General features: G+C 61.4%; 4 protein-coding genes across 4 annotated transcripts; all 4 read left to right on the plus strand.

Moving 5' to 3' along the window:
* Positions 1 to 2,201: 2,201 nt before the first annotated feature.
* LDBPK_150340 (hypothetical protein, conserved) lies at positions 2,202 to 4,604 on the plus strand (the record flags this gene model as incomplete). The annotated part of the gene is made up of 1 exon (XM_003859511.1): positions 2,202 to 4,604. The coding sequence occupies one exon, from the start codon at positions 2,202 to 2,204 to the stop codon at positions 4,602 to 4,604; it is 2,403 nt and encodes an 800-aa protein (XP_003859559.1).
* Positions 4,605 to 5,169: 565 nt separating this feature from the next.
* LDBPK_150350 (ecotin, putative) lies at positions 5,170 to 5,610 on the plus strand (the record flags this gene model as incomplete). The annotated part of the gene is made up of 1 exon (XM_003859512.1): positions 5,170 to 5,610. The coding sequence occupies one exon, from the start codon at positions 5,170 to 5,172 to the stop codon at positions 5,608 to 5,610; it is 441 nt and encodes a 146-aa protein (XP_003859560.1).
* A 1,818-nt stretch (positions 5,611 to 7,428) lies between these two features.
* LDBPK_150360 (ecotin, putative) lies at positions 7,429 to 9,384 on the plus strand (the record flags this gene model as incomplete). Its single annotated transcript, XM_003859513.1, has 1 exon — positions 7,429 to 9,384. The coding sequence occupies one exon, from the start codon at positions 7,429 to 7,431 to the stop codon at positions 9,382 to 9,384; it is 1,956 nt and encodes a 651-aa protein (XP_003859561.1).
* A 1,442-nt stretch (positions 9,385 to 10,826) lies between these two features.
* Positions 10,827 to 13,103, plus strand: LDBPK_150370 (ecotin, putative; the record flags this gene model as incomplete). Its single annotated transcript, XM_003859514.1, has 1 exon — positions 10,827 to 13,103. The coding sequence occupies one exon, from the start codon at positions 10,827 to 10,829 to the stop codon at positions 13,101 to 13,103; it is 2,277 nt and encodes a 758-aa protein (XP_003859562.1).
* Between the last annotated feature and the right edge of the window lie 376 nt (positions 13,104 to 13,479).

Genomic DNA, 13,479 nt, shown 5'->3' on the forward strand with positions numbered 1-13,479 from the left:
AAGCAGGACAAGCCAGTGGAGAACGAGAGCAAGTTCTGCGCGATGATGGACCTGATGGAGGAGATGCAGCACCGCAACAAGGTGAAGCCGAACGAGGAGTCGTGGACGTGGGTGTTGAAGGAGTGCGTGCAGAGCGGGCAGTTCCGCCTCGGCTACTGCGTTGCGAAGCTGATGGAGGCTGAGTTCAAGCGGGTGCCGGCGGAGCTTGTGCAGCAGAACGAGGCAAACGCTTCGAAGGCGAAGGCGGACGGCAAGGAGCACCCGAGCACGCTGGCGCAGCAGCAGAGCCTGTTCGACATCAAGATCCAGTAAGACGCTGCATATGTCGCGTGCCACTTGCACTTTCTTCCACGCCCCCTCCCACTCCCACTTTTATGGCAGTTCGTGGACGGCTCGGTACGGAGGATGCATCGCATCCGCGCCTGGGCGAAGGGAATCTTGATCGTATCGTTAAGGAATGTGTGAGAGGAGACGCAAGGGCGGCGTGTGCTTGTGAGCCATGAGGCGGAAGGCAGGCATGTGTGGGTGTGTGCGCTGTGGTGTAACACTGCGCATGCCGTTGACGACAACGCTAAGTATGGAGGAGAAAGGTGAGGGTAGTGCGAGGAAAGCAGAGGAGGTGCACACGAGTGTGTGTTTGCGTGCGTCTGGACGGGAGCATCTGCCCTCTCCGTAGGTGGCAGGAAGCGCGAATTCGCGGATCAGGGCGGAGAAGGGGGGAACGGTGTGTGGAAAAAGTGTCGCGAGCGGCTTTCCTCTCTGCCGTGCTAAGAGTTCCACGGCCGCACCTTCCACCTCCCTACCACCACCAACACGATCTCTTTTCCAGCCATCATCGCGAAGACATCGATGCGCTTCTCTCCGATGCGTGTTTGGCGAGACGTACTCCGCCCCCCATTCCCTTCCTCTGCCTTGCTCTTCACCGCGTGCCTCGCTCACGTTGTGGGCCCTTCTCTCTGCCCTTCCCTGGCTCGCTCCCTCGCTGACACCGCATGGTGGCAAGAGAAGTGGAGACGGGGTGCGATGGCCGGTCGCAGGAAGCGGTAGTCTTGTATCGTCCCCCCCCCCGCCCCCTCCCTCCCTGCTGCCGCTTCTCCTCTACACGTCCTCGTGTGGCAGCGCGACCGGGGGATACGTCACGTAATGTAGGAAAGGCGTGCACGCACGCACACACACACACACACACACACACACACACACACTCATCACGTACGCGCGCCAAATCGCGTTCTCTGCAGTTCTCCGACAGTCTCTCCATCTCTCCATCTCTCGCTCGCTCTCTCTTCGGTGTGCATGCGAGCGCAGGTATGCATGCGTCGTCGCAGCGACATTCCGCGTGCTCACGCTCAGAGAATGAGGAGGGCGGCAGAGGATGCCGATGCAGTGATGATGATGCGTGCATGCATGTCGGCCACCACGTGGGCTCTCTCGAGCCGATAATCGATTCTTTTCTCTTATCCCTTTTCCATTCTGTCGCCGCGTAACGTGCGATGTGATGTGTGTGCTTAGCAGTAGCAACGTAGCGAACGAAATCGGAAAGACGAAGGCAACCATACCCGATCGTCCTCCTTCCCGGTACTGCTCAGAGGAGGTAGTGGCAGTACATACACACAAGCCCGCGCATGCTCACATCGTGAGCCGCATTGCACGAAGATGACCCCTTTGAACGTGTGCGTGTGACGTGTGTGGGTGTGTCAGCGCATAATGCCATCGAGCCCGTGCGAGTAGTTTGCACGCAGGCCATGTCACTGATTGCTGTCAACGTCACCTCTGTCCCTACTTACACCCAACATGCTACAACACGCACTCCTAACACCCTCATGGTGCCTTACCTTCTCTGACTCTCTTCTTGATGGTGCTGCGTGTCTGAGGATGCGTGTGCTGTGCATCGAACGTACTCAGCGGCTGCACGTATTTGATCGGACTGTGACGCTGCGCCTTCTCCGCAGACCTCTCCCCCCTCCACACACGCAGAGACAGACAGCTGCAGACGTTTGCTCGGGTACGTCGGCCGCACTCCTCAAGCCTGGGCCAAGGGTGCTGCCCAACTCCATCGGCGCCTCGCATCTCCCTTTGTGAGGCGACGCCTTACCCAACACCTTTTCTCTGTCCGCATCATCCTCCCAGTCCGCTGCCGTCCATTGCCGAGAGGAGTAAGCGCGAGATTTGAGAGAAAAGCCAAGCAACAGCGCCGAGGCAAGATGCCGCCGCGAGCAGCTACGCGCACGGTGCGCCTCCGCCAGTCGCCGCGGGCTGTGGCACACACGGAGCGCTTGAAGCTGCTCACGTACCCCATGGCACTCGCCCAGCGAGGTGCTACAGTGCCGCTCATCCACAGCCCTACCATGAATGCTGGCCACGTGAGCGGCCCGGCAACGCGGCTTCTTGCTGACACACTGAGCTGCTTCAACAGGGGCGGTGGTGGCGGCGGGGCTCGACGACCCCCCGCGGCGAGAGCGTACAACGAGTGTGTGGAAGGCTCGTCCGGTGTAGCCGCATCCAGCGAAGAGGATGGCGACGCTACCGGCGCGCAGACGCTCCCGGCCCCGCGGCGATGGGTGCGCGATGCCGACGAACTTTGCGTTGCCTCCATCCGCCGCAGCAACAACATCAATCGCATCAACTCCTACATAGCCACGTACAAGCTTGGCGACCCGCAGTGGCGTCCGCTACTGCTACCGGAGGTGCACGTGCTGCCCAAGGCGCGCACTGCTAGCACCGACACACCGAAGACTGCAGGCGCACAGGAGCAGCAGGCGACGGGCCACTCCTGTCGTCTCTCTTCCTCGGCAGCATCGAGTACCGTGGACGGATACGACGTCTTCATCGACTACAACAAGCTGACGACGCTGGAGCTCATGTCGAGGCATGCCAACTACGCACTGCGCCACCTCGTCCAGAAGGGTCATGCCATGTATCTTGTGACCTTCGCCCAGCACTCGGTGGTGCAGATGCGCGGCTTGGTGGAGGCGTCCTACATAAGCTGTGCGTACGGCATTCGTGGGGAGCGGCTGCGCACGCACATCATCCACACGGGCCCCGTTGACGTGCGCGAGGTGCTGGAGATAGACCCCGTGACGCTGCGCGTGTCCTTCGACTTACAGAAGCAGCACGTGCGCCGCGGTGTGGTGGCCGTGTCCACTGTGGAGGGCTACGGAACCTGGTTTCAGCGCAAGCCGATGCTCTGGCAGCGCACGCGCCGCATCGGCGCTCTGCAGAGTCAGATGGGCTCCTACGACTACCAGCTGTGCGACAGCGCCGAGGTGGGGCGGCTGCGCCCGTACGAAGTCTCGCTGCTCGCACCGCACGTGCGTCTGATCGGCGTCCAGGGCGGGGCCGACGCTGTAGCCCTCATCGCCTCCTCACAAGTTGCTCAGAACGAGCGGCTTTACATGGGGCAGTTCGAGGCACCGGTGCTCACAGCCGTGGACGCCGTGCATCAGCTCATCCATCGCACCGCATTGCACCATCAACTGCTGCGGCCTGCACTGACGGAGGAAGCCAGTGGCGACGCTGCGGTGCCGGCGACGGCGGCGTTGGAGGACCCGCAGCTACAGGAGCTGCGCCGCCTCGCCGGGATGGAGCGCTTCCTCCCGGTCAGTTGGGTGACCCGCACCCCACCGCCGTACGTGCCACTCGAGTCGGACCTTCCTTTCCGCATTCAGCTCTCCCGCCCCGCTGTGATTCGCACCGATGCGCGCAGCACGCAGACCGGCGGCACGGCGGACAGCAACGCGGCCATTGTCTTTCCCACTGGCGGCTCCGTCGGCTCGCCGTTTGTGAGGGGGGTGCCGCTGAGCCTCTTCGAGTACAACATCCACCAGGGCGTCGACCACTACATCTTCGACGACGCCCCCAGCGCGCGGCCGCTCAAGTGGTGGAACCAAAAGTCAAACATGCCGTACAGCGGCTACGTGTACGGCATGCGGAGCGGTCTGCTGGACCGCGTCGAGCCGGCAGAGAAAATATCGAACCCACTTGCGCCGCCAGCCGTGGCAGCGGCGTCGGCGACACCTGCGAAGTCAGGGCGCCGGCGCAAGAGGCGCGCTGCACGTGCACGGCGGCATACCTTTTCTGCGGGCAGTACGGCGGGGGCGGCGAGTGAGGTCTCGCTCTCTGCGATAGAAGAGGTGGCAGACGTGGTGGAGCGGGCAGCGCCGAGCTCTTCCCCCTCTTCTTCGCCGCATGTAGGCGACGCTGAGGACGATAGGCCGCTGAACCTGGCGGCGGAGGAACTAGCCGCCGGCGAGGAAGAGCTTACCGGGTATGAGGATGACAGTCGACGAGAGGCGGCCTTGGCTTGGGCTGAAGATGGCATGGACATTTCCGTGGAAGATCGGCCACCGCTGCACACTCTTGTGGCACCTACGACGGCTGCCCGGCGACGTCTGCGGCGTTATGCGAAGGCGTCGCCATTGCCGTCAAGCGCTGGTGCTGCGTCCTCTTCATCTGGAGCATTGGAGACCCGAGCGAATATGCTGCTGCAGCGGCAGATGCGGCTGCGGCTAATGCGACGGCGACGAAACGCGCAAGGAGCGTCGCCGCTGCCGCCCAAGGACGGCGCGCGCCCTCCTGACGCTACCTCTGACGAGAAGGCTCTGTAGGCCACGTGTGTGCGTGTTGTCATAGCATATCTTCGGCACTCTTGCTTTTCTCCGCGTCTTTCCTTTAACGCTCGCATGTTGTGGGAGAAGGCGCGTCTGGCCGCCTATCTGTGTGTGTGTAAGCACCTAAAGCCGTGTATGGCGCGAACCCCCTTGAACTGACGACCCTCCCCTCCCTCACCTTTGCCCAAGTTGCGTGTGTGCATGGGTTGGTATCCGAATATGCACATCACTCGATGCTTGATGTGCCGCAGAGAGGCTCGGCGCAGTACACGATAGGCGGTATGAGCGGGAGCAGAAGCGAGTAGGAGGGGGAGGGGGGCCAGGATGCCTGCGCACGACGAAGTGCTCCGCCACTCTTCCCCAATCCGCCCGCGCGCACACAGGTCTTCTTTTCTCTTTGTAAAGAACGTCCACTTCTCCTCCACCCTCATCTACGCCCCGCTCCGTTTGTGCCGATGGCGCGCACGCACGCACTGCTTTATCTTCTACGCCGGCCCCCTTTTTTTTCCTGGCTTGCGCCTAAAGCACACGCACACACGCTAGCCGAATCCCCATCCCCATCATGTCATACTGCAAGATCGAGGCCCCGTACCCGACGGCAGAGGCCGGCGAGAAGCGGATCATCTTTGCCCTTGACCCCAAGGGCGATGAGGCGGAGCAGGAGCAGTACATGCTGCAGCTTATCCCTGGCCGTGTGTTGGAAATGTCGCGCAACGACGCCGCGAATCATCAGACGCTCGGGGGCAGCATTGAGCAGCACACAGTAGAGGGTTGGGGTGCCAAGTTCTTCCACGTGAAACTGGCGAAGCAGGCCGCCTCCACGCTCATGCACGTCCACGATGAGGACCACAGCGAGAAGGTTCGCAAGTTCGTCGCCATGCCCAACGCACCCTTGTTCCCGTACAGAAGCCGCTGCCCGGTCGTGGTGTATCTACCCAACGATGCGGAGCTGCGCTACGGCATCTGGTGCGGAGGTCAGCAGATGCAGGCGGTCACGGAGTAAGACATCTGCTTTCTAGCTCGCTCGCTCGTTGTGTTTATCACCTTAGCGATCGTCCGCTGGGCTTCATTGTTCACGACCTCATCCTCTTCCCTTCTCCCCTCCTGACTTGTCGCTCTGTCGGCATCTCTGTGCTTGTGTGCCACTAGACAGGGCACCTCTCGCCTCTTCTCATTCTCCACACCCCCTCACCCCCTACCAGCTCATCAGCCACCTCACCCTGCGCCGCGCAATTCTTTGCGCTCTTCCCCTGACTCTGCACCTCATAAGGATTATTTTTTTTTTTGACGCCTCCGCGCTTGCTTCCTCGCCCTTTTTCTTCTGCAGCTCTGTAATATCGTGCGTCTCTGTCTGTGTCTGTGTGTGCGTGGGTGTGTGTGTGCGTGTGTGTGTGCGTCCGTGTCTTTCCTCCGCAGTCGCGTTCACGGCCAAAGTGTGGTTCCTCTCTTCGTCTTCTGCTCTTCTCATCGCTTCCACGTAGAGCTGCGTGGGCTGTGCCGCAGTGTGTGTGTGTGTGTGTGCTGGGCCCCGGTGTGCTCCCTCCCCTCTTCATCTCCTCACTGACCTGTTTTTTTTTTTTTTGACTTATCAACTCTTCTTCATCGTTTCTCCCTCCCTCTCTCTCTATCTGTGGTGGGCTTGGTGCAGACACACAGGCGCACACACGCAGACAGAGAGAGGGAGAGCAGACACACGCACACACACACACGCGCGTAAGCATATATATATATATATATATGAATGCATATGAGCACAGAGAGAGAGCCTCCCTCTCGTCGGTTGATGGCTCATCCTTTTCTTCCCTTTAAAGAGCGTGCGCAGGCCTGAAGAATGCCACCCCGCCCCTCCCCTTCTCAGCCCCCCGCACTACATGCACAAGGAACGACAAGAAAGAGGAAAAGCGAGGGAGAAGTGATGATGAAGCAACTGAAAAAGAACGGAAGAACAACGGGGATGCGCGCGCGCTCCCCCCCCCCCGCCCGCCACGAGGGACCCGCGCAGCCACGGCAGAGTCGAACACATAAGCATCTACGCCATAGCATCGCTTTTGTCTCCTTGGGTTATCGATGCATTAACCTCGACTAGCCTGCCCCACCCTGCATTCAGCAACATGCCTATGCGTGTCGTGCCGTGATGTGTGCACAAAAGAGGGGAGGAGGCCCATGGCTCTGATGCAGGGAGGGAGGTAAAGCAAGCGATCACGATACACGATCGGTGGCACGTGCGCACTGCCGCTGCCCAGGTGGTGCGAGGAGACCCACATTGATGCACGTCAGCATTCACAGGGGGTCTCTTTGTGGAGTTTCTCTTTCGACTCGACTCTGTAGTCAGGGTAGCAGCCACCTTGGCTTGGCACACGCGTGCGCGCATCTTCTTCGCCTTTGCGCTTCCTCCCATCCGCGCTGGGAGGCATGACAGAGGTGCTCATGTCAGCCATGCCTGTAAATAGATGCTCATCTATGTATGTCTATGCACACAGCACACGCACCTGTGCCTAGTTTGCCGCTCGTAAGCGATCACCTCCAGCCCTATGCCTTCGCTTTTCTTCGTCTAACTTCCCTCACCCTTTTCAAGCCTCTTCGTGTCATGCGCAACACGCGCACACGCATACACACGATTTCTGGGCAAGTCGAGGCAGAGGTAGTAGTCGGGAAGGCGGCGACAGCACCGCAGTGCGCCTCACGCTGTCTATCTCCCGCAGGCTCGTTCTTTTTTTTTCTGTGCGTCCGCAGCCGCCGCTCTGCTACGAGGAAGAGATAGGCGAGGTGAGGCATGTAATCCTCATCGCTCCACCCCTCCGTCTTTCCATACGTGGGTCTCATGAGCACGCGCCGCGGCACGACGGCAGCTGCTCATGCCCCTGTCCAACCCTCGCTGCGCGCCCTCGATGAACATGTGCAGATGCTGCGGGCAGAGGCGCGGACGGGGCTGGGCTCGCGAGATGTACGTAGAGCACTTATCAAGGAGGAGCTGCGACCGCCCCGCGTTGTTTGTGGCGGCGGTGGAGCACGTGGCCCAAAGGCGCCGTCGCTTACCACCGGCTCTGCAGCCTCCGGATCCGTGACTGCATCAGCAGGAGCGGACGGCGGCATCGCTGACATACCGTCCGCGTGGTTAGAAGGCGACTTCCACCTCAAGTCAGCTGTCGCTGATGGGGGCGGAGCGGCCGCCGCGTTCCGGCCCGCCTGCGTGCGCTTCGCAGGAGAAGAAACCGCCACCATGTCTACCGGCGCGGCACCTTTGCCACCAGACTCTAGCAACGCACTCCGCACGTACCAAGCGCTGTGCGCCGCCGCCGATGAAGTGGACTACGACGTGTCGTACGAGGAGGCACTGCGGCAGGTAGAGGATCGCGATAGTCAGACGGGGCTGGCGACCACATGGCGAACGCGGCGTCGCCCATCGGCACCGCTGCCTTTCAGTTCGATGGCGGTGACGGCCTCAGCGTTGAGTTGGGATGCACGAGGGGAGCGTTCGACGTGCGCGGGCGGCGTAGAAGCAGCTGGCAATCTCCGTTCGGCTGCGTCTCACGAGCTGTACACGAAGCCGCCGTCGCGGCCGTCTGCGGCTGGCCGCGGTACCGCTGGCCGCCTTTTTGCTGCACTTTCTGCCTCTCGGCCCGCCTTGCAGGCGTCCGTCATATCGGCCGCGACTTCATCGGCGATCACAACAACGAGAAGAATGAAAGCGCAGGTGTCGCGCTCGTGTGGTGGTGGCGGCGGCGGCGGCGCGTTCTCCTCCTTATCCACGGAGGGCACGGCGGTCGCGCGCAGCTCCGCGGCAACGTACGCGATGGCGCTCCGCCAACGTGTGCAGGAGCAGCGCGAATACGCGAGCCGCGTTGGAGGTGGCCCGCCGCGGTCGAGTTCGACCCCAGCAGTATGGCGTGGCAGAGAGGACAATGAGGGCAGTGGTAGAGCTGCTGCGCTCGAGTGGCGGACGCGCATGACGGCAGCTGTGACTGTGGCAGTCTGTCCATCATGTGCCGCGTGGTTTGAGCGAGCGCTGCAACAGCCACAGCGGCCTCTGCCATCGGAGGAGGCTCGACAACAGACAGCGGGGGAATCGGATTACGCTCCAAGGTGCTGCTGTCCTCGCTGTGGCCATGATGTCGACACTGCAGCCGGCGCAGACACTCCGGCGGGGGCAGGACCGCGGTGGGTCTGGGCTCCGTCTGCCGCAACAGGCCTCTCTGAAGCAATCAAGCGAGACCTCGATGGAACTCCTGCAAGAGTCATTGACTCCGCTGTGGCCCGTTGCCCGCAGCAGCCATCCTCCCCAGCCTCGGCAGCGAGGCATCGTATCACCAACGGCGCAGGTAGTGAGACGTGCGGCACCGACAGTGTTGGCTTCGCAGAGAGTGGCAACGGAGGTGAGGAGGAGTCCTTCGCTGCGTTGGTGGCGCGCATCCGGGCCTCGAAGCGGAGAGCGCAGGAAGACGCGGAGGGGGGCAATGCGACGGCCACCAGCGTCTCAGAGGCACGCGCGCGTCAGGCTCCGTTGAGCAGCGCTTCCATAGCGCCTCTACACCCATCTACGGAGTTAGCGCCAGCTACAGCGCCTAAGGGTGTCGGTATCTCCCGTGTATGCATCGAGACTGGCATGTCAGGCGAAACCATGTCCTTTCCTCCAGCAGCACCACTCTCTGGGCCTCCTTCCTTGAGCGAGCTGACCTTGCCCGCCCGCGTGAACCCGTTCGCCCAGAGACTTCGTGTCGCCCTCAACCGCCTCTACTTTTACGACCTTTGGGCGAGTGCGATAGGCGAGCAGACGTGAGTGGCCGAGAGGTGGGGGCTCTGCACGGGCAGCCATTGTGCTCGCTGGTGATGCGTCAATGTATGAGAACGAGGGAGAGAAAGGAAGTGGTGCGGTCGACCTCATGCACACGGAACCGCCGCTGCGCTTTTTTGTTTCTTCTGCCGCCGCTGCCACCGCCTCCCTGCCCTTCCCCTCCCCTCCACGCCGCCTCCCCAACGCTTTTCAGATGTGCCACTCCTGTCGACGCCATCGCGCAGCCTGTCTTATCTCTTTCTCCGTCGCAGAGATGGGCGCGACGACAGCTGCTCACGTCTTTCGACACGATGTCACATACGTCGCCTTCACCCTCTCCTTCCGTGCGCGGTTTGGGGCCTCTTCCTGCTCTCCTCCACGTCTCCCCGCTGTTGCCCCCATCTCCCTATGCCTCCGTGTCGGAGCCCGTGGTCGAGTCACCCGGGTCAACGCGGCGGCAGGGGCCAGACGGACGCGGAGGCGTTGGTAAGAGGAAGGTGGACGGTGGGTTCGAGCACACGCTCACGAGTGTGCGTTACGCACAGAACAAGCGCACGTGAGCGTAAAGATCACGCACTTCGGCGTACAGTAGGGCAGCAGCCGTAGAAGAGGATGCCCATTGCGAGGATAATGGCGTATGCTCGTCTGATCATTGCCCACTTGCAAGCTGGTACGCGTGTACGCCTTCACGAAGGGGACGAGGGGCGGAGTAGATGGGCGGTGCGCCGTGCAACAACACACTCCTCTCTAGCGCTCCATATCCCATCAATGCCACCTCGCACGAGTTTCGCTTCATGCAGGACACAGGTTGAGGGGCATGGGTGTCGGACTGCAGAGGTCCATCCCCCCTCCCTCCCTCACCCGCTCTTCCCTCGGCCCCTCCTCTATGACATCTCTCGCGCGCACACACACACAGACCGGCATACTTGGTTCGCTGATCTTCGGCTTCTTCTTTATTTGGCATCCCCCCTGCCCGTAATCATCCTGCCCTTTACTCCTGCTTTGGATCCCTCCTGCCCTGCCCCTCCTGGCACGGCACTCGAGCACGCGCACACACGCCATCACAAACGTGCAAGCCGCGGCCGGATGATCGTGATGGTGACATTGATGTATCACGGAAGCCGCAACTAGTCCTTCCACGACGCCGCCGTCCTACTCCGCTGTCTCGCCAGACGCGCTTCCTTTTCCTCGCCTCGGCCTCTTACCATCTGCCCTTCTCCGTCAGGGAGAGAGAGGGGGTGGGTGCACGTTAAGGCGACCTAAGTGCGCTTGCGCATGTCGTGTTATGGCTGCCGTTGTGGATACTCTACACATCTCTCTCTCTCTCTGTCTGTGTCGCGCACTCTCTGTCTCCTCGTATTGTACACCCCAGCGTATGCATGTGTCTGTAAAGGCCAGCACATATACACGGATACACCCACAAAAAAGCACGCGCCTTTACAAGGAGCATGGCCGCATCCGCGCACAGCCCCTCCCTTGTAGACCTGCATCTTTTACTCACACCCTTCTTCTCGTTCCTCGTCTCCTCCCTCTCCTTTTGCAGAATGGTCGGCGGCACCTTCGAGTATGTCTTTCAGCAGGTGCTGTGGCTGATCGGCACAACCGCGCAGCTGATCGCAGCGATGGGCATCGGCATCAAATGGATGTTCATGACAGCACGCTGCGTCACCTTCGCCGCGATGGACTTGGTGTACTTCATGCCGAACGTCTTCTGGTACCTGCTCTCGCCAAACATCATCCGCCGTGTGTCGTACCGCTCCTCCCGGACAACGAAGCTGCGCAATTTGGAGGCACTGCTGTCGAAGCAGGTGAAGCAGGAATCACTGACCACCGCGGTGCGCACCGGCGCCTTCCCTTGGAATCCCGTAAACAACTACGATGCGTCCCTATCGGCCAGCGGCCTCGGTGGTGTGCGCCCTGGCGTCTCCCCGTCGCCGCTCCGGCCCAGGGGCCCGGAAGAGGTGGACCGGGAGACGGTGGAGCGCTGGGCGTCCTCGATCAACCCCGCTGACGGCACCTTTGTCAACGGACTTCCGGTGCATATCGGTGACGAGGCTCATTCTTGCGCCGCGTCTCGGCACAACGCGGCCCTGACCTTCAACAACTCCTTTGACGACACGCTCGAAGCCCTGCAGCGGATGTACCGGCATCGCAGCCAGCAGCAGCAGCAGGCGAGAATTGTCTCCATGGCATCACTTGTGGAGCCGTCGCAGACGCAGGTGCCGGTGGCACTGACACCGGCGGTCTCGAACGAAAGCTTCACGGACTCCGACGCCGAGGACGATGTGGAGGACCGGATGAACCTGCACAACCGCGCCACTCTGGACATCTACCTCCCCGTCCCGCTCGATTCTCTCTTCCGCTTTATGCATCAAGAACGCAAGTCTGACGAGACGGCGCACGTGCAAGCTGGCGGCAAGCACCAATGCAGCCACAAACCCGGCAGCGCCGCGCCGGAACATCAGCAGCATCAGTCGCACAAGCGCCGTGGTAAGCTGACGCGCAAGAGGTTTCCGATCTTGATCTCCGTCACTGGCGGTGCGTGGATTGTTGGCTTCTACTTGTGGAACTTCTTGGTGGCACGCCTCTTCGCCGCGCGCGGTTACGTTGTCTTCTGCCCCGACTACCGCAACTTCCCGCAGACGACGATGGAGGGCATGACGCTGGACGTCTCGGACGCCATCGCGTGGGTGCTGAACAACGCGGAGCGCTACAACGGCGACCTGAACAATGTGACGCTGATTGGGCAGTCCGCCGGTGCGCACCTGACGATGATGTCGCTGCTGTCGCAGGCGCAGCTCTCCGCGTACCGGCACAACGCCGAGAAGGGCATCCACGAAGGCGTTCCACCGCCGTCGGACGTCGCCTACAACGTCCCCCGCTACAACCCGCGTGAGTCGATCCACCGCTACGTCGGCCTCAGCGGCATCTTCAACGTCGCCGGCCTCGTGAAACACTTCAACAGGCGCGGCCTCTACCGTGACGTGCTGTACCAGATCGCCGGCGGAAAGCCACATATGGCGCGCTACACGCTAAACGCGTACTTCGACGACCGCCGCGGCGGCGACACGGGCGAGGTGCTGCCGGACAACATTTTTGACTTTTTCCCACAGCGCATGTTCTTTGTGCACGGCGACGCGGACAAGAGCGCGCCCGTCACGGAGAGCGCGAACATCGTGTACGTTATGCGCAACGCGCAGCGAGACGCGATCGTAAAGGTCATACAGGAGAACCCAGAAGCGGCCAAGACGCTGCCGAAGCCGGTGACCATCGAGTACATCCTCGTCCCCGGCGCCACGCACACAGACTCCATTATCGAGGAGCCGCTCTGCGGCAACAGCCACATCGTCGAGTTCTTGTGCTATTACGACATCGACGACGACGAGCGCCGACACGCGCAGTTGAGCGGGCGAACATTGGCGGGGGCGATCAGCAAAGACGGCGGTGCTGTCGTGACAGACGCGGTGCACTCCAGAACGTCGAGCTTGGCCGTGAGCAGTGCGGCCGGCGGCGCCGCTGACGGTTCTGCCTCCGGGCCGAAGCTCACGGATCTGGACGCCATCTCACAGGGTCTGAGCCCCGTGCTGGGCGGTATCTCGCCGGATGCGCGCTACACCTTCCCCGTGCTCCCCGCCACGCGGCCGGACGGTATCTTGATCTCTCCGTGCCCACCCTCGTCGCGCAGTAAGCTGATGCGGCTTGCCAGCTACATCTGTCCTTTTTGAGAATACGCGCTCCAGATGATTCGGGTGTGTGCGTGCGTGCACCCGTCAAGCAGCCGTCCAGCTCTACGCCTCTGTGTCGATCTCTCCGCCGGCTCCCCCCCCCTTTCTACTTTTGGTGCTCATGAGCATCATCTCGAGTAGGACGTGCGAGGCGCCTGATCGCCTCTTTGCCTGACGTCCTTTGTGTGTGTGTGTTTATTGTTGGCGGGTGGGGACGTGGGCAGGGGCCGAGGATGGAAGCTGTGCGCCTGCGTGCGCGTCACGAGTGCGCCGTGGAGCAGGCGAGGTAGTTGGTGCCGTAGCGCTGCCCCCTTTCATTTATACATATATATCTATACATATGCATATGCGTATATACATATATATCTATATACAT

This window comes from Leishmania donovani, chromosome 15 (assembly GCF_000227135.1).
Source record: "Leishmania donovani BPK282A1 complete genome, chromosome 15".
Classification (NCBI taxonomy): domain Eukaryota; phylum Euglenozoa; class Kinetoplastea; order Trypanosomatida; family Trypanosomatidae; genus Leishmania; species Leishmania donovani.